Source organism: Tachyglossus aculeatus, chromosome X3 (genome assembly GCF_015852505.1).
Source record: "Tachyglossus aculeatus isolate mTacAcu1 chromosome X3, mTacAcu1.pri, whole genome shotgun sequence".
In the NCBI taxonomy this organism is placed as follows: domain Eukaryota; kingdom Metazoa; phylum Chordata; class Mammalia; order Monotremata; family Tachyglossidae; genus Tachyglossus; species Tachyglossus aculeatus.
Genome location: NC_052099.1, coordinates 13,995,931 through 14,015,386, shown reverse-complemented (window position 1 = coordinate 14,015,386; position 19,456 = coordinate 13,995,931). Strand labels below are relative to the sequence as shown.

The 19,456-nt window shown below is 48.9% G+C and overlaps 1 protein-coding gene across 3 annotated transcripts in view; it reads right to left on the bottom strand.

Annotated features, from left to right (window-relative positions):
• Positions 1 to 19,456, bottom strand: part of ECPAS (Ecm29 proteasome adaptor and scaffold) — a 134,197-nt gene that overhangs the window by 95,955 nt on the left and 18,786 nt on the right. For all 3 annotated transcript variants that reach the window (XM_038770203.1, XM_038770204.1, XM_038770205.1), the window contains exons 2-3: positions 7,318 to 7,448; positions 713 to 829 (exon numbers count right to left, since the gene is read on the bottom strand). In XM_038770203.1, coding sequence (XP_038626131.1) covers positions 713 to 829; positions 7,318 to 7,448 — 248 coding nt within the window. The remainder of the gene's footprint in view (positions 1 to 712; positions 830 to 7,317; positions 7,449 to 19,456) is intronic.

Here is a 19,456-nt window from a genome sequence, read left to right as displayed (position 1 = left end):
TCCTCCCGATCAATTATTTGAAAGCGAAAACAGCCACTCGAGCTGAATCTGAAAAGCAGTGCGCTCGCCACGCCTCCAAAAAAAACCCACCCTCATCGAGTACGGGACCTAACTTGCGGAACGTAAAATTTCGCAGACATCCAATTCCAAGTCATTTCCCATTCTTGCCTTTCCCTCTGTTTCATCTCTCTCCCTGTTTTACTGAAAAACACATTCTTTGTCTATAGGGTAATGCATCGCCTCCCTCCTGATGACCTTGATATCCCCTTTCATCATCATCATCATCATCAATCGTATTTATTGAGCGCTTACTATGTGCAGAGCACTGTACTAAGCGCTTGGGAAGTACAAATTGGCAACATATAGAGACAGTCCCTACCCAACAGTGGGCTCACAGTCTAAAAGGGGGATTTCGATAAGGTCTCACACTCCACTAGTTCCGCAGACTTCTGTGAGTGAATGTTCCCCCTAGGTGTGCATGTCATTAACACCCAGCGCTTAGAACAGTGCTTTGCACATAGTAAGCGCTTAACAAATGCCATCCTCAGCATCATCATTATTATTATTATTATTTGACGCCATACGTCAAAAGAAGGATGCCTGTCTCACCTACTCGCAATTCTAGGATTTTCGGTCCCCTCCGCCGCTGGGCACTCAAAACGGTAAGCACGCCGCTTTACCCTCCGGCAAATATTCCGTGAAATCCACTCACCGTGACAAAGGAAACCGCGGCAGGATCCTGATACTGAACCAGTAGGGTCTCTACCGGAAGCTGTATTTTCGGACGGCTTTTTATCCGCTTGTTCAGGTGCACAAGCAGCTCCATGACCTGGAAGAGGAAGGAGAGTTAATATCGCAGGTGGGCCTACGGCGTCCCCTAAAACTCCGTGACTCGGAAATCATTAGTTTTCTCTGAACCCGAATCAACCGGTGGCGCTGAACGAGCGTTCACTGCGTGCGGAGCGCCGGACTAAGCGCTTGGGAGAGCACAACGCCGCAGAGTCGGTAGACACGTTCCCCGACCGCAACCAATTTACCGCCTAAACTGCCAGGTTTACTACAAAGGACTGGGTGGAGATCTTATTCTACGTCCCAATATTAAGACCCTTTCACGTTCAGATTTACGCCCGAGTGGTCTTCGACAGAGGATCGCGGGAGGGGCGGCGTGGCCTGGTGGAAAATTCTGGGGCAATCTAGGTTCCAACCCCGACGACGTGACAGGGGCAGGAAAAAAAATAAATAAGATGTACACCGAGTCCCACCTGATCCTAGAGCAAAGTGGAACGAGTACCCTGCAATGGTAAATATTCTAGTCGGAGAAATACTCACGCTTAAGCAGACGCTCTACACGTAAACCCGTGATCTTACGGAGAAAGAATAAAACCACCTCGCCAAAAACGTCCTAGCCGAGTTGCCGACCAACGCGCTCCATTTTCCACCCGGGATCCGCCAACCATCTTCGCCGCTTCTAACATTTTCCAGAATCGGCAGCTTATCAGAGTGGTTTAGGATACCAGCTTACGGAAGGCACAGCAACCCGGCCGTGTCAAAACACGTTGCTCCCCAAACCGTACGGAGTCCGGCAACGTAGAATCTGCGCCACGGCATATGGAATGAGTTTATAAGGGGATAGGGAGTTGACGCGTCCACCAGAATCTTGCTGGAAAGAGGCAAAATCGGCGCCGGAAGAATCCGAACTTGGCTGCCACTCGCAACAGGGTAGGCTTTCCCCGGCCGACGGGAAGGGGAGAGCTGAATCAGCCTCGCAAACGGGCTTAAAAACGGAATCACGTGCCGTGCCCCTCGGGAAGTTCACCAAGACTAAACCAGATATAAATCATTCTTTGGAAGTCCATCTTTATCCTTCACTAACTAGCTGTTCACCCCGAACATTTTTTAAAAAAAGATCCGCACACAAAAACTCGGCTGCCGCTTGCAAGAGAGTAGGCTTTCTCCGGCCGACGTGAAGGGGAGAGCTGAATCAGCCTCGCAAACAGGCATAAAAACAGAATCGCGTGCCGTGCCCCTCGGGGAAGCTCATGAAGACTAAACCAGATATAAATCATTCTTTGGAAGTCCGTCTTTATCCTTCACTAACTAGCCGTTCACCCCGAACATTTTTTTAAAAAAGATCCGCACACAAAAACTCGGCTGCCGCTCGCAAGACGGTAGGATTTCCCCGGCCGACGCGAAGGGGAGAGCTGAATCAGCCTCGCAAACGGGCATAAAAACGGAATCGCGTGCCGTGCCCCTCGGGGAAGCTCACGAAGACTAAACCAGATATAAATCATTCTTTGGAAGTCCGTCTTTATCCTTCACTAACTAGCCGTTCACCCCGAACAGCTTTTTAAAAAAGATCCGCACACAAAAACTCGGCTGCCGCTCGCAAGACGGTAGGCTTTCCCCGGCCGACGTGAAGGGGAGAGCTGAATCAGCCTCGCAAACGGGCATAAAAACGGAATCGCGTGCCGTGCCCCTCGGGGAAGCTCACGAAGACTAAACCAGATATAAATCATTCTTTGGAAGTCCGTCTTTATCCTTCACTAACTAGCCGTTCACCCCGAACGTTTTTTTACAAAAAGATCCGCACACCAAAACTCCAGTAAAGGGAGATAAAACAAGTCAAGAAAGAGTTTGAAAAATAGTCACCCATTCGCAACCGGCTATACGCTTCTCTGTCGTCGTCTTTCGGGCCTTTAAGGCCCAGATGTTGCCTCAATGTAGCATTTTCATTCTCTCTTATTGGTGGTTAAAGTCTCTCACCATAGAGCTGCCCTGCCTTTTTTCCCGAACCGCGCCCCGCCGATCGGTCCAGGATCGGTCCGAGCCTGCGCAGTCATCATCATCAATCGTATTTATTGAGCGCTTACTATGTGCAGAGCACTGTACTAAGCGCTTGGGAAGTACGAATTGGACGGCGCAGTGTGGCCGAGAGGCCCGCCGCTCCTTTCCGCGTGCCGTCCGTGCACGATTCCTCCTCCTGGCGATAACGGGTTGGCTTTTTGTCCGCAGCCTCCGTTTCCGACGGACGTGATCCGATGGGTGAAATCGCTTCTTTCGCTCCCTATCTCCTACCGACCGCCGGCTTCCGCACCCGAGGCCTTCCGGGGGGAAACAGAGCGCACGGGAGACCCCGTCGCCTGACAAAGGATTTATTCTATCTAGCGCTTTAATTTTGAAAGGAGGGAAGCGATGGCTTTCCTCGCAACTGCAGCTCTGCGGCTGTATTTTAATATTTGGAAATACTCATACTTTGGCAGGCCTAACAAAACTTTTTTTTTTTTAAACCAGAGAATACAAGTATACTTCAAATACCACTCTGGCATGGTGTTCTTTGAGAAGTCATAAGATTCATACTGTGAGCCCACTGTTGGGTAGGGACTGTCTCTATATGTTGCCGACTTGTACTTCCCAAGCGCTTAGTACAGTGCTCTGCACACAGTAAGCGCTCAATAAATACGAATGATGATGATTCATACAGATGCAGCAGTTTTTCTTTCCAGAGCATCCTAATTCTGTGCTGTTTTGGGGTTTTTTTTTATCCTTTCATAACTGGAAAAGCAGCGTGGCTCCATGGAAGGAGCCCGGGCTTTGGAATCAGAGGTCAGGGGTTCAAATCCCGGCTCCGGCAACTGTCCGCTGTGCGACTTTGGGCGAGTCGCTTCGCTTCTCTGGGCCTCAGTGGCCTCATCTGGAAAGTGGGGATGAAGACCGGGAGCCCCCCGTGGGACCACCTGATCACCTTGTAACCTCCCCAGCACTTAGAACAGTGCTTTGCACTCAGTAAGCGCTCAATAAATACGACTGAGTGAATCTAGCACAGCTCAAGCTAGACCGTACGAGAGTTGGCTAGCTAACCACCTTCTTATATCGTCGTTCCGGTCACGGCCTGGACACGACAGTCCCCGAAATCCCGTCACCGCTTCGCGTCCCTACCCACGCAGCCACGGGAGCCCTGAAACCCGCTGGGGAATCGTGGCCCCCACTTCTTCCAACAGCCCCCCGGGGACCTGGGCTTTACGCCAGATGTGCTAAAGCGGAGGCCGCCGACGAGCCGACGTTTCAGAAAAGGAAATACTGAGGCCCGGGGAGGAGCGGGCAGCACGTTCAACTAAAAAGGAGGCATCTGCGGGCAATACGGAGATCAGCTAAGTCCTCGGTAGATCCAGAAGCAGAATTCGAAAGGGGGAGTCCTGGAACAGCCAGGGGAAGGGGAAAGAAGCGACAGCGGTTTCAGACGGGTCTTTCTCCAAACGACGGAGCTAGCCGGTAGTGATCCTGGCAACTGAAACGCGGTTGGGGGCTGAAACAGGCCACGGAAGGAATGAAAAGGCCGATTCACGGTAAAGAAGATACCGACTGGCATCCATCCGTACACACACACGTCCGGGATACCGAAACCGTTCTGTAAAACGTCTCCGGGTCCAAACGTCAGGACACACAGAACGTGTGAGGCGAAAGACCTTGGGGCTCAAAATAAAGTCGGGACACCCGGAAGACTTCATTTTACGGGAGAGATACGGGGAGAAAAAGCTCGGCGCGTCGTGCAGTTGGAGGAAAGCCTCCGACGCCATCTATTTTGAAAACCGTCGATTTAATCGGACTACTTTCTTCCACGTGACCCCCTCCTTCCAGCCAAAAGGGATTTCCGTCGGCGACAAGCCGTCGGAGCCGGCTGCCGGAGAGCACCGAAGAACTCTGCCCGGCCCCGTGGTTATTTCGCGGTGCTCCGGGGCTCTCCGCGGGGCTCGGGGTGGCCTCAGAAGGCTTACTCTGCCCTACAGGGACCGGAGACAAGCGGGGTTCGACTTCCCATTCAAGGATTCCCCAAACGGATGGGACGCGGAAGATCCTTCTCCGGTGAAGTGGGGGAACGATAAGGGGAAAAGAACGGGCGGATCTGGGGAGGGTCTGGATGGTTCCGGGCATTCCCGGCCCGGGCCGGGTTTTCCAAGGCTGAGGCCTTTACTGTCAGAAACGGGCAACCCCGCAGGACGTCCCGCTGGGGACAACTACTTCCTTAAATGCTTCAGAGGCCAAGTTTTCCTGCTGAAGGCATTTATTAGCTCCCTTTTCAACGATCTGTTCTTTCCCCTTTCAGTCGAGAATGAACACCATAAGGAACGTCGAAGCCCGGTGACCTGCCAAAATGCTGCAGCTGCATTCGGGAGGGCGGGAAAAGAGCACGGAAAGGAATTTCCATCACTGACCGGAAGGCTTCAAGAAGGTCTGGCATCGGGGCCGCCTCGACTTTTTGAGACAAAATTCTCACAAGGAGGACACATCCAGGCGTTGGGTCCGTCCGCGGCTCTCTACGCTTGCGTTCTTCACGTAAGCGCTTAGTACAGTGCTCTGCACAGGGTAAGTGCTCAGGTCATTCGTTCATTCATTCAATCGTACTTATTGAGCGCTTACCGTGTGCCGAGCACTGTACTAAGCGCTTGGAAAGTACAATTCGGCAACAAAGACAACCCCTACCCAACAACGGGCTCGCAGTCTAGAAGGGGGAGACGGACCCAAGACAAAACAACTATTTCAACCTCTGACTCTGTCCCGGTTCCTTTCCTTTGCCTCAAGGATGCTGAACATCCCCCAGAATCCTGAAAACACAATCCCGACGAATGACCGTCCGAGAGGCCCCGATTACAAAAACGACTCCAGTTCGTGTGACGACTCCGTGAGTGCGGCGCTCGTAGCTGGCCGCCGTTTTCCACGGAAGTCCGCTCTGTGGGAAAACCGTCATCAGCTCGGGCGGCCGTCCCTATTGGCGAAGGAGCGTGGACGACGACAGAGATGAAAACCGAGTGCGGACGTCAGAGGGAGGGCTACGGGATTCTCTTTTCTTCCCGACCACGGGACCGCCATTTCTCAAACTTCTGAGAACAAATAAAACTCTTAAACAGCAAAATCTTCTCCCAGCTACCGACGCAGAGTGACCTTTCTCTTGGGGAAAGAGTTAGATGTATCGAAACGCTCCGGGAGACTCACGGGTTTGCGCCCAGCGACGTTTCGGCGAGGGTCTAAAAAGGAGCGGCTCCGTCTCCAAGGGATAGACAGCCCTTCGAGTTCTGCTGGATTTGTCGGCCGTCGTGGATTGCCGGCCCCAAGACGCCAGGCCCGGAGGAAGGGGGTGTCCAAACCCAGCCCGGTATCTTGCCGCCGCGTTCCAGGGTACGACCGGCACTACTCGGTGGATGACTTCCGGAAGCGAACGTCCGCCCGGCCCCAACGACGCTTCCAGGTACGCCGGAATCCTTTCCCGTCCTCGTCCTCCCCTCTTCCCCAAAGCTTTCCTCACTCCCCTTCGCCGCACAGGGCCCCGTGCGCCCCGCCAAGACGACGACAAGGGAAACTTTTCGCTCTAATCGCAGCGCCGGTTCTCTGACGGGGGCGATGGGCTCTCCTGCCGGGAGGAGCGGATGAGTCTCCATCTCGAGACTTCGGACCGGCGAAAAGGACTGGATCGCAGCCGGCATCGCCATCCACTCTCTTTCGTCCCCGTCGGTCACGTGCCCGCTGAGATCCAGAGCCCGGTGGGCGTGTGAGCTTATCCTTCAGCGGAGCTCGAGCGGCTAAGTCGCTTTCCTCGGCCAAAGCCTCCCCACCCGACTCCGTGAGTTCCGGTCTCCTTTACGTCGGTTCTATCGTAGGGAGCGAGAGTAAAATTCCTAATTCCTTCTGCCCCGGGACGGATTTCCGAGCGCTCAGCACGGCGCTCGGGACCCATCTGGGGCCCAAGCGACCGCAGGACTGGGCCAACGCTTGAGCCGAAGCACGGCCGCCACCGCGGCCCGTTCTTTTCCAGGATTCCTGCTGCCCATCCTGCGGGACGGCCTAGGTGGGTTGCCAGTCGCTACCGACGATACAGCCTCGGCGGGAGGAACCGGGACTGGAACCGGGAGCCGGGAAGGGGCGGCTCTTACAGCTACGATTAGATTCAAACGAAAGGGGGGGAAAAGAAACACACCAGGGCGGGCGGCAGGGAAGCCACCGCACAGGGGAGAGGGGCTGAGGGTCATTTTTGACTCACCCGAGGTCCGGCCAACGGGATGGGCGCTGAAAGGGCGCCTAACAAACCACGATATGGCCAACGCGGTGGCAAGGAATGGAGCGTGGCTGCATCTCGGGGGGGGGGGTTCTGGTCTACCGGCAATGCAGCGGCCTGGCGACCCGGTCAACGTGACCCCCAAAGGCCGCCTCAACAATACCGCGCCTCACACGGGCGGGATGAGAACTCGAGCGGAAGCGGTCGCGTTCACGGCGCACGTCGGGATGCTCAGGTGGTCCCCCCACCACCACCCGCCGGCCCCCACGTACCTTTTTGCGCACTCCTTCCTGAGTACTAGATAGCTTGAGCAGAACAGGAGGGAGGAATTTGGAAATAATACTCTGTAATTGCTCGTCTGTCTCCGCATGGCCGAGTCGTAAGAAGACCCTCTCAAGCTGATCTGTAGTTAAAATAAAACACAAAGCGAGAGTTTAGCGCGTCACAGAGAGCGCTCTTCCGAACAGCGCGGGCGGTGCGGCGGCTAGTCGGCAACACGCTCGCAGCCAAGGCCCGTCACGCGGAGTCGGGAGACGCGGCCGATCGATCTGGCTCCCATTCTCTTGGGCATCTCCAGCTACCGACCGAACAAAGGAAAGGTCCGCTAGCTACTTCTTCCTCGCGACTTGTCACGGACTGGTCATTACACTGACTACGGGCCAAGGCAAGGAACGGAATCACATCTTGTGTACGAACTGGCACTCGTAAGGGGCATTTTTCAAATGAAAAGCTAACTCCATCCTCAGAAGCGTCCGGTAGCGTTATACCTCGGGCCACATTTGCAAAGGCCATTTGCAAATTCCACCAAACGGGCCGACGCGTTTTCCTCTTCCCGATTTCGCCCCCCCCCCCCATTCACCACCGATCCCAGCTACCGATCTTCCAGGAGCCTTTCGGCTTCCCCCAGCTCGGCTCCCGGAATTATTCCCCTTTTCCAGGTTTCCAAGCGGGTTAGGAGCAATACAACATTGATATTGAAGCCCTTCTAGGCACATTTTAACTGCACTTTCCAGGCAACGGTCCTTAAACCGACGCGGGTACCGACGTCATCTGCCAGCGTCTCCGAAGGTTGGCTTTCAGGCTCGTACTGGAAAACCAAGGGCCGCCCCAGCCGGGTGCCTCCCTGCAGGCAACTTGGCGTTTTCAGGAGACGACGCCAAAAAATCAGAGTTCACAGTCGCCGGTAACAGGAGGAACGAGAGGCAGAAACTCACCAGGAAGAATTAGACGGGGTCTCTGATGATGATGGCTTTTATTAAGCGCCTACTATGTGCTAAAGCACTGTTCTAAGCTCTCTGACACCTAAGAGATTCACAATTTAAGAATAAAAGGCCGGGGTGGGAGGGTGCAGCGGTGCAGCGGAGACAGAAGGGACCGGTGAGAGATACGGAAGGAAAGATTAAGCAAAAACAGAAACGGCAGTAGGGTACCGTGGCTAAAAGAACGGAGATTCGGGCTGCGCACGGCTCAGAGACCACCACTGAACGGTCCACACGCCGACAGAACGTCAGTCCCGTATGCCTCTCATCTCCGGTCCGGCTATCGCCCATAGGAAAATGGTCTTGGCGTCACCAAAAATTGGGAAAGGAAACTTGATGAGCTGTGGTTTCGAAGAATAGGTTACAGTAGCGGGCATAGGACGTCGTTTGAATCTTCCTAATGTCAATTATCCCTGTCACTGAGGGATAATTGGAGGTTGCTTTATTCCGGGGGGTGAAGGGGGCGGAGAGATCAGATCCTCTCTCTGTGATGCTTGCTGGGTGCGGTCCTTTTCAAAGTCCCCGTCTTGTTTTGTCGTCGGTCGCCCCCTTCTATTCATTCATTCAGTCGCATTTATCGAGCGCTTACTGTGTGCAGAGCACTGTACTAAGCGCTTGAGAAGTACAAGTTGGCAACATATAGGAGACGGTCCCTAATAAGAATAATAATGATGGTATTTGTTAAGCGTGGCTCGGCGGAGAGAGCCTGGGCTTTGGAGTCCGGGGTCATGGGTTCAAATCCCCGCTCCGCCACTCATCTGGTGGGCGATTTTGGGCGAGTCACTTCCCGGCTCCGGGCCTCAGTTCCCTCATCTGGAAAATGGGGATTAAGACCGTGAGCCCCCCGGGGACAACCTTGATCACCTTGTATCCCCCCCCCAGCGCTTAGAACGGTGCTTGGCACATAGTAAGCGCTTGCTTAACAAATACCACTATTATTGTTATTATTATTATTATTAGCCCTTTAGCTGCCTCGTCCAAGTTTTCCCAGCATTAGTGCCTTCTCCAGAGAATCAGTCGTCCCAACGACGTGTCCACAGCGTGCCAATCTAAGTCAAGTCATCTGGCCTTCCGAAGACCGCTTTGCTTTGGTTTCCCCATGTGTTGGTACTTCCCAAGCGCTAAGTACAGTGCTCTGCACACAGTAAGTGCTCAATAAATACGATTGATTGACTGATTAGATTACCAGTCTTTCCCACATCACTCTCTCTAGAGACAGCAGAGGCCTCGACTGTGAGCCCGCTGCTGGGGAGGGACCATCTCTATATGTTTCCAACTAGTACTTCCCAAGCGCTTAGTACAGTGCTCTGCACACAGTAAGCGCTAAATAAATACAATTGAATGAATGAATGAATGAATAAATGGTTCCCATCTGGGATTTAGCGGGCCTTGAGGAGTCTCCCGAAGTGGCGGGGAACCGCAATGGGAATCCCACCCCCTACCAGGGAAGCTGCCGGTATTGAGGAGCCGGCAGAGCCACAGCGGCATTCCAGAGCTCTCCGGTCCCCCCGCCCCGGGAATCGGGGTCTGGGGCCTTTCGGAGGTTCCAACCCCGTAAGGGACAATTTGGCGAAAAGACACTCGGGCCTCCGTCGGATCAGAGGGCTACCGTTTACGGCAATCGGTGGTATCTACTGAGCGCGGACTGCGCGCGGAACGCTGCACTAAGCGCTTGGGAGAGTACGCTACGGCAGAGTGGGCACGCCCACAAAGAGTTTAAGGGTAACTGCGCGCCACTCACTAGCTTTGCATTTATTTTGAGCCCTTCTGAGTCTCCGAAGTCTCCGAAACGTCAACTGTACGAGACGCTCTAAATTACAGCGTCTCCGCGAGCATTTTTCAGTCCGCTCTTGCCACGCAGGCAGTCGCACGGAGAGTCGGATCAAGTGAGTTCAAACGACCCAATCGCAATGCCGAGGGCCAGAGGGCCGAGCGCTACCTCTAAAGGACGGCGTTTCTACTTCACTTCTCCGAGGTACCCCGGGGCGGGAGCGCAACGGAAGAGTCTTCCGGGTCTCATTCATTCAATCGTATTTATTCAGCCGTATTTACTGAGCGCTTACTGTGTGCAGAGCAGTTGTCAGCTACCGACTTCGTCTGGTGTGACCCTTAAGGCCCCCACCCAGTTAAAAGGGGATTTCGGGCCATCAGAAAAAGCAGCAGTTCGGCTCCCACGTATCTGCTGCCGTGATAAAATGCTCTGCAGCTGCTATTACAGAAGCAATTTGTTAAATGGGCAACTCTTCACGCGTAAATACTCCGCTCTCCGATCTGAAGTGAGTCAACACTCACACCGGGAAAAGGTGACTGCGAATGATTTTTCTCTCCGCCTTTTCCTCCATTATTAAAGCATCGTTCCCCTACAGACAGGAGCTACTTCTTCTAGTCTGCCCGGTATTCGAACAAACCAGTTTGACAGGAGAGAATAAGTGGAAAATAGAGCAAATTTCGGCTCTGAAAAAGAGATTTACAGACTGAGCCCCTTCCTTCCTCTCCCCCTCATCCCCCTCTCCATCCCCCCCATCGTACCTCCTTTCCTTCCCCACAGCACCTGTATATATGTATATATGTTTGAACGTATTTATTACTCTATTTATTTTACTTGTACATATCTATCCTATTTATTTTATTTTGTTAGTATGTTTGGTTTTGTTCTCTGTCTCCCCCTTTTAGACTGTGAGCCCACTGTTGGGTAGGGACTGTCTCTATATGTTGCCAATTTGTACTTCCCAAGCGCTTAGTACAGTGCTCTGCACATAGTAAGCGCTCAATAAATACGATTGATGATGATGATGATGATGATGATGATTTATGGAAGAAATTTGTAAGTCCACCGTTAGTTGCTATTTCGGACTGAATGGTCCAAGCAGGGGAAGACTATTATTTTGGTCTAATGGTTGAACATCGAGTTGACGGCGGACACCTTCGCCGCTGCAGACCGTGAGCCCCTTGCGGGTCCAATGCGCTTATCGCGGCTCTACCCCGGCGCTCAGCACAGTGCCTGGCACGTAATAAGCGCTTGAATTCCCCGCACGCCTTCGCTCCGGCCGGACACGGCGAGAGGCTGGATAGGATCGACCGGTCGGATGCAGTCCCTCGGCAACATCTGCCCATCGCTGGTATTCAAGCCGCTCTCTTCGTCGATCGATCAACGGTATTTACCGTGTGCCGCGCTACGTGCTTAACACACGCGGTTTCTTCTGCACTCATTCGTTTATTCAATCGTATTTATTGAGCGCTTACTGGACTAAGCGCTTGGGAAGTACAGGTTGGCAACAGAGGTTGGCTGTTTCTGCGGAGAAACAGCTGGACCGTGAGAGAGGTCTGAGCAGGAAACGCCCCAACCTCCCGGGAAATGAAGAGCAGGTAACGGCATCAGCGAGTTCTTTAAATCTTATGCGCTCCTGGGCCGTGACCTTGAAGGGTACGTCGGGGCAAAGATAATGATGAGAAAAAAGCAAACGGCAAAGAAATGAACGGATCGGGGCGGGGGGGAGCAAAGATAACGATGGGAAAAAAGCAAACGGCAGAGAAATGAACAGATCGGGGCGGGGGGGAGGAGGAGGAATGGGAAATCAGTTCTTTATCTGACCCTCCTTTTAAAATAAGACAACACGCGGTAGTCGTATTTCTTTGTAGTCCCGAATTCTTTCTCTGACCCTCTTTTTAAAATAAGACAACGCACGGTAGTCGTACTTCTCTGTAGTCCCGAATTCTTTATCTGACCCTCTTTTTAAAAATAAGACAACACACGGTGGTCCTATTTCTTTGTAGTCCCGAATTCCTTCTGACCCTCTTTTTAAAAATAAGACAACGCACGGTGGTCGTATTTCTTTGTAGCCCCGAATTCTTTCTCTGACCCTCTTTTTAAAATAAAACAACACACGGTGGTCGATTTCTTTGTAGTCCTGAACTGAGTTCTAAAAATGACAACTCTGACACACTCAACGGGCCACGGAAACCTCACAAGGTTGCAGAGGGTCGGAAAGAAAGCCCCCTTACCTTCCTCTTCCACGGTTCCCTCCTTCCACACTTCCATACTTAAGTTCACGTCCGCACTCGAAATGAGAAGCTGGCATCCATGCCAACTTCCCCCGCCTTATCTCCTTCCCCTCCCCAAAGCATCTGTAAATATATATATGTATTATACATATAATATATGTATTACATATATATATATAATATATACGTATTACATATATAATATATACGCATTACATATATATAATATATACACATTATATATATAATATATACACGTATTATATATAATATACACGTATCATATATAATATACACACGTATTATATATAATATACATACGTAATATATAATATACATAAGTATTATATATGATATACATAGGTATTATATATTATACATACGTATTATATATAATATATACATACGCATTATATATAATATATACATACGCATTATATATAATATATACATGCGTATTATATATAATATACACATACGTATTATATATAATATACACATACGTATTATATATAATATACACATACGTATTATATATAATATATACATATGTATTATATATACAATATATATGCATATTATATATACAATATATATGCGTATTATATATACAATATATATGCGTATTATATATACAATATATATGCGCATTATATATACAATATATATGCGTATTATATATACAATATATATACATATTGTATATAATATATATGTATTATATGTATAATATATATATACGTATTATATATAATATATACAGGTGTGTATATATGCACATATTTATTGTATAATATATAATATATATATGCAGGTGCATGTATGTATACATATATATTATACATATTATATATGTATATGTTTGTACATATTTCTCTATTTTGCTTGTACATATTTATTCTATTTATTTTATTTGGTTTATATGTTTTGTTTTGTTGTCCGTCTCCCCCTTCTAGACTGGGAGCCCGCTGTTGGGTAGGGACCGTCTCTATACGTTGCCAACTTGTACTTCCCAAGCGCTTAGTCCTGGGCTCTGCACACAGTAAGCGCTCAATAAATACGACTGAATGAATGTACATATAAATGTATATATGTTTGTACATATTTATTACTCTTTATTTTACTTGTACATATTTATTCTATTTATTTTATTTGGTTTATACGATTTGTTGTCTGTCTCCCCCTTCTAGACTGGGAGCCCGCTGTCAGGTAGGGACCGTCTCTATACGTTGCCAACTTGTACTTCCCAAGCGCCTAGTACAGTGCTCTGCGCACAGTAAGCACTCAATAAATACGATTGAATGAATGTGTATATATATATGTTTGTACATATTTATTACTCTATTTTACTTGTCCATATTGATTCTATTTATTTTATTTTGTTAACACGTTTTGTTTCGTTGTCTGTCTCCCCCTTCTAGACTGTGAGCCCGCCGTCGGGTAGGGACCGGCTCTAGATGTCGCCGACTCGGACTTCCCAAGCGCTTAGTCCAGTGCTCTGCACACACGAAGCGCTCAATAAATACGACTGAATGAATGAATGACGGTGAGCCCCCCGTGGGACCACCTGATCACCTTGTAACCTCCCCAGCGTAACCTTACTTATTTACTAACCTAATACCAAGGAAACGTCAAGGGATTTCAAAGCCCGAGCAAACTAACTGCAGAGACGACTCTGGCACGCGACCGTTCCACACGCCAGCCGGCCACCGTTCATTCATCCACTCAGTCCTATTTATTGAGCGCCTACTGTGTGCGGAGCGCTGTACTGAGCGCTCGGGAGGTACAAGGCGGCGACATCTAGAGACGGTCCCTACCCGACAACGGGCTCCCGGTCTAGAAGGGGGAGACGGACGACAAAACATGTGTCAAGTCGTCGGAATAAATAGAGGTAAAGCTAGACGCACATCGTTAACAAAAATAAGTAGAATAGTAAATATGGACAAGTAAAATAGAGCAATAAATCTGGACAAATTTATATTCAGGTGCTGTGGGGAGGGAAAGGAGGGACGGCGGCGGGGATGGGGAGGAGGAGGGGGAAAAGGGTACTTCCCAAGCGCTTAGTACAGTGCTCTGCACACAGTAAGCGCTCAATAAATACGACTGAATGAATGAAAAGGGGGCTCAGTCCGGGAAGGCCTCTTGGAGGAGGTGAGCCCTCAATATCTACGCCAGAATCCTCCCGGGGCATCTACTACAGGATTAACCACGCTCTCCCGGATCTTAGCAGGCAGTGAGTACTTATTACATCATTACGATCATCACGGTGCGGGGCTTAGACCGTAAGACCTGAACAGATGATACAGAAGTGTGGTGAACAATAATAATAATAATAATAATAATAATAATGATGATAGCATTTATTAAGCGCTTACTACGTTCCAAGCACCGTTCTAAGTGCTAGGGAAGTTACAAGGTGATCCGGGGGTCCCACGGGGGGCTCCCCGTCTTCATCCCCATTTTCCAGATGAGGCCCAGGGAAGTGAAGTGACTTGCCCCAAGTCACCCAGCCAGCAGTCGGCCGAGCCGGGATTTGAACCCGTGACCTCGGCCTCCAGAGCCCGGGCTCTTTCCACTGGGCCACGCTACTTCTCATGAACATCCTGCCTGCCTCACGGTGTTTGGGGATCTCGCAGAAAACACCTGCCACCATCAGCAAACCCGGACTCCAGGAAGAATTAAACTTGAGATCCTCAAGTTAATAATCATCATCATCATCATCAATCGTATTTATTGAGCGCTTACTGTGTGCAGAGCACTGTACTAAGCGCTTGGGAAGTATAAGTTGGCAACATATAGAGACAGTCCCTACCCAACAGTGGGCTCACATAATAATGGTGGCATTTATTAAGCGCTTACTATGTGCCAAGCACTGTTCTAAGCGCTGGGGAGGTTCCAAGGTGATCAGATTGTCCCACGGGGGGGCTCACGGTCTTAATCCCCATTTTCCAGATGAGGTATCTGAGGCACAGAGAATAATAATAATGATGGAATTTATTAAGTGCTTACTATGTGCCAAGCACTGTTCTAAGCACTGGGGAGGTTCCAAGGCGATCAGGTGGTCCCACAGGGGGCTCACAGTCTTAATCCCCATTTTCCAGATGGGGTAACTGAGGCACAGAGAATAATAATAATGATGGCATTTATTAAGCGCTTACTATGTGCCAAGCACTGTTCTAAGCACTGGGGAGGTTCCAAGGTGATCAGGTGGTCCCACGGGGGGGCTCACGGTCTTAATCCCCATTTTCCAGATGAGGTATCTGAGGCACAGAGAATAATAATAATGATGGCATTTATTAAGCGCTTACTATGTGCCAAGCACTGTTCTAAGCACTGGGGAGGTTCCAAGGTGATCAGGTGGTCCCACGGGGGGCTCACAGTCTTAATCCCCATTTTCCAGATGGGGTAACTGAGGCCCAGAGAAGGGAAGTGACTTGCCCAAAGTCACACAGCTGACAGTTGGCGGAGCTGGGATTTGAACCCATGACCTCGGACTCTAAAGCCCGGGCTCTTTTCCACTGAGCCACGCCGCTTCTCTCCAGTTCTTCCCCAGTGATAGGTCGGGACATTTCAAAACGGAAAGGGCGCTGTCTGACTCTCTCCCCCCAAACAGTAGCGTGGCTCAGTGGGAAAGAGCCTGGGCTTTGGAGTCAGAGGTCATGGGTTCGAATCCCGGCTCCACCACATGTCTGCTGTGTGACCTCGGGCCAGTCACTTCACTTCTCAGAGCCTCGGTGACCTCATCTGGAAAATGGGGATTAAGACTGTGAGCCCCAACCTGATCAGCTTGTATCCCGCCAGCACTTAATAGTAATAATGATGGCATTTATTAAGCGCTTACTATGTGCAGAGCACTGTTCTAAGCGCTGGGGAGGTTACAAGGTGATCAGGTTGTCCCACGGGGTGGGGGGGGGGCTCGCAGTCTTCATCCCCATTTTACAGATGAGGTAACTGAGGCACAGAAGTTAAGTGACTTGCCCAAAGTCGCACAGCTGACAATTGGCGGAGCCGGGTTTTGAACCCATGACCTCTGACACCAAAGCCCGGGCTCTTTCCACTGAGCCACACTGCTTCTCTAAGAAGCAGTGCTCTTAGAACAGTGCTTTGCACATAGTAAGCGCTTAACAAATGCCATCATCATTATTATTATTATTATCATTATTATTATTATTATTATTACCCCAGGGCACAGAACAGTGCTTGGCACATAGTAAGCGCTTAACAAATGCCATCATGATTATTATTATTATTATTACCCCAGGGCTTAGAACAGTGCTTGGCACATAGTAAGCACTTAAATACCATTATTATTATTATTATTATTCGTCTGTATTTAATATTAATTCTAGCCACGTGAAGTCCTAGAAGAAAAACGATCAGAGTGTAAAACGTGAGCAGTACCAAATTGAGATACTATGCAATTGATACTATTTATAGGAATAGCATCATCTTGGCTAATTAACATCCCGCCTATCAAAATTCCTTCTGCAGTTTCGTAAAAATACAACGCTCTATCCCTAACCCTAACCCAACCCTAACCCTTCATACTATTTAGAGGAATAGCATCATCTTGGCCAGTGAATATCCCGCCTATCAAAATTCCTTCGGCAGCTTCGTAAAAATACAATGCTCTATCCCTAACCCTAATCCATCCCTAACCCTTGATACTATTTATACTATTTAGAGGAATAGCATCATCTTGGCCAACAAATATCCCGCCTATCAAAATTCCTTCGGCAGTTTCGTAAAAATACAATGCTCTATCCCTAACCCTAACCCATCCCTAACCCTTGATACTATTTATACTATTTAGAGGAATAGCATCATCTTGGCCAATGAATATCCCGCCTATCAAAATTCCTTCTGCAGCTTTGTAGAAATACAATGCTCTATCCCTAACCCTAACCCATCCGTAACCCTTGATACTATTTAGAGGAATAGCATCACCTTGGCCAGCGAATATCCCGCCTATCAAAATTCCTTCGGCAGTTTCGTAAAACTACAATGCTCTATCCCTAACCCTAACCCATCTGTAACCCTTGATACTATTTAGAGGAATAGCATCATATTGGCCAACGAATATCCCGCCTATCAAAATTCCTTCTGCCGTTTCGTAAAAATACAATGCTCTATCCCTAACCCTAACCCATCCCTAACCCTTGATACTATTTATAGGAATAGCATCACCTTGGCCAGCGAATATCCCGCCTATCAAAATTCCTTCAGCAGTTTCGTAAAAATACAATGCTCTATCCCTAACCCTAACCCATCCCTAACCCTTGATACCATTAATACTATTTAGAGGAATAGCATCATCTTGGCCAACGAATATCCCGCCTATCAAAATTCCTCTGCAGTTTTGTAAAAATACAATGATCTATCCCTAAGCCTAACCCATCCCTAACCCTTGATACTATTTATACTATTTAGAGGAATAGCATCATCTTGGCCAACGAATATCCCGCCTATCAAAAGTCCTTCTGCAGTTTCGTAAAAATACAATGCTCTATCCCTAACCCTAACCCATCCCTAACCCTTGATACCACTTATACTATTTAGAGGAATAGCATCATCTTGGCCAGCGAATATCCCGCCTTATCAAAATTCCTTCTGCAGTTTCATAAAAATGCAATGCTCTATCCCTAACCCTAACCCATCCCTAACCCTTGATACTATTTATAGGAATAGCATCATTTTGGCCAGCAAATATCCCACCTATCAAAATTCCTTCAGCAGTTTCGTAAAAATACAATGCTCTATCCCTAACCCTAACCCATCCCTAACCCTTGATACCATTAATACTATTTAGAGGAATAGCATCATCTTGGCCAACGAATATCCTGCCAATCAAAATTCCTTCTGCAGTTTCGTAAAAATACAATGCTCTATCCCTAACCCTAACCTATCCCTAACCCTTCATACTATTTATACTATTTAGAGGAATAGCATCATCTTGGCCAACGAATATCCCGCCTATCAAAATTCCTTCGGCAGTTTCGTAAAAATACAATGCTCTATCCCTAACCCTAACCCATCCCTAGCCCTTGATACCATTGATACTATTTATAGGAATAGCATCATCCTGGCCAGCGAATATCCCGCCTATCAAAATTCCTTCTGCAGTTTCGTAAAAATACAATGCTCTATCCCTAACCCTAACCCATCCCTAACCCTTGATACTATTGGCCAACGAATATCCCGCCTATCAAAATTCCTTCTGCAGTTTCGTAAAAATACAGTGCTCTATCCCTAACCCTAACCTATCCCTAACCCTTCATACTATTTATACTATTTAGAGGAATAGCATCATCTTGGCCAACGAATATCCCGCCTATCACAATTCCTTCTGCAGTTTCGTAAAAATACAATGCTCTATCCCTAACCCTAACCCAACCCTAACCCTTGATACTAATTAGAGGAATAGCATCATCTTTGCCAGCGAATATCCTGCCTACCACAATTCCTTCTGCAGTTTCGTAAAAATACAATGCTCTATCCCTAACCCTAACCCAACCCTAACCCTTGATACTAATTAGAGGAATAGCATCATCTTTGCCAGCGAATATCCCGCCTATCAAAATTCCTTCGGCTGTTTCGTAAAAATACAATGCTCTATCCCTAACCCTAACCCATCCCTAACCCTTGATACTATTTAGAGGAATAGCATCATCTTGGCCAACGAATATCCCGCCTATCACAATTCCTTCTGCAGTTTCGTAAAAATACAATGCTCTATCCCTAACCCTAACCCAACCCTAACCCTTGATACTAATTAGAGGAATAGCATCATCTTTGCCAGCGAATATCCCGCCTATCAAAATTCCTTTGGCTGTTTCGTAAAAATACAATGCTCTATCCCTAACCCTAACCCATCCCTAACCCTTGATACTATTTAGAGGAATGGCATCATCTTGGCCAACGAATATCCCGCCTATCACAATTCCTTCTGCAGTTTCGTAAAAATACAATGCTCTATCCCTCACCCTAACCCAACCTCTATCCCTTGGCTCACGCCGTTCCCTTAATTTGGAACTCCCTCCCTTCCGGAGCCCGACAGGCCACAACTCTCCCCCCTTTGAAACACCCTCCTAAAAAAATCGCACCCCGCCAACAAGCCTTCCTCGCCTCATTTTCCAGCACCCCAAGTCGT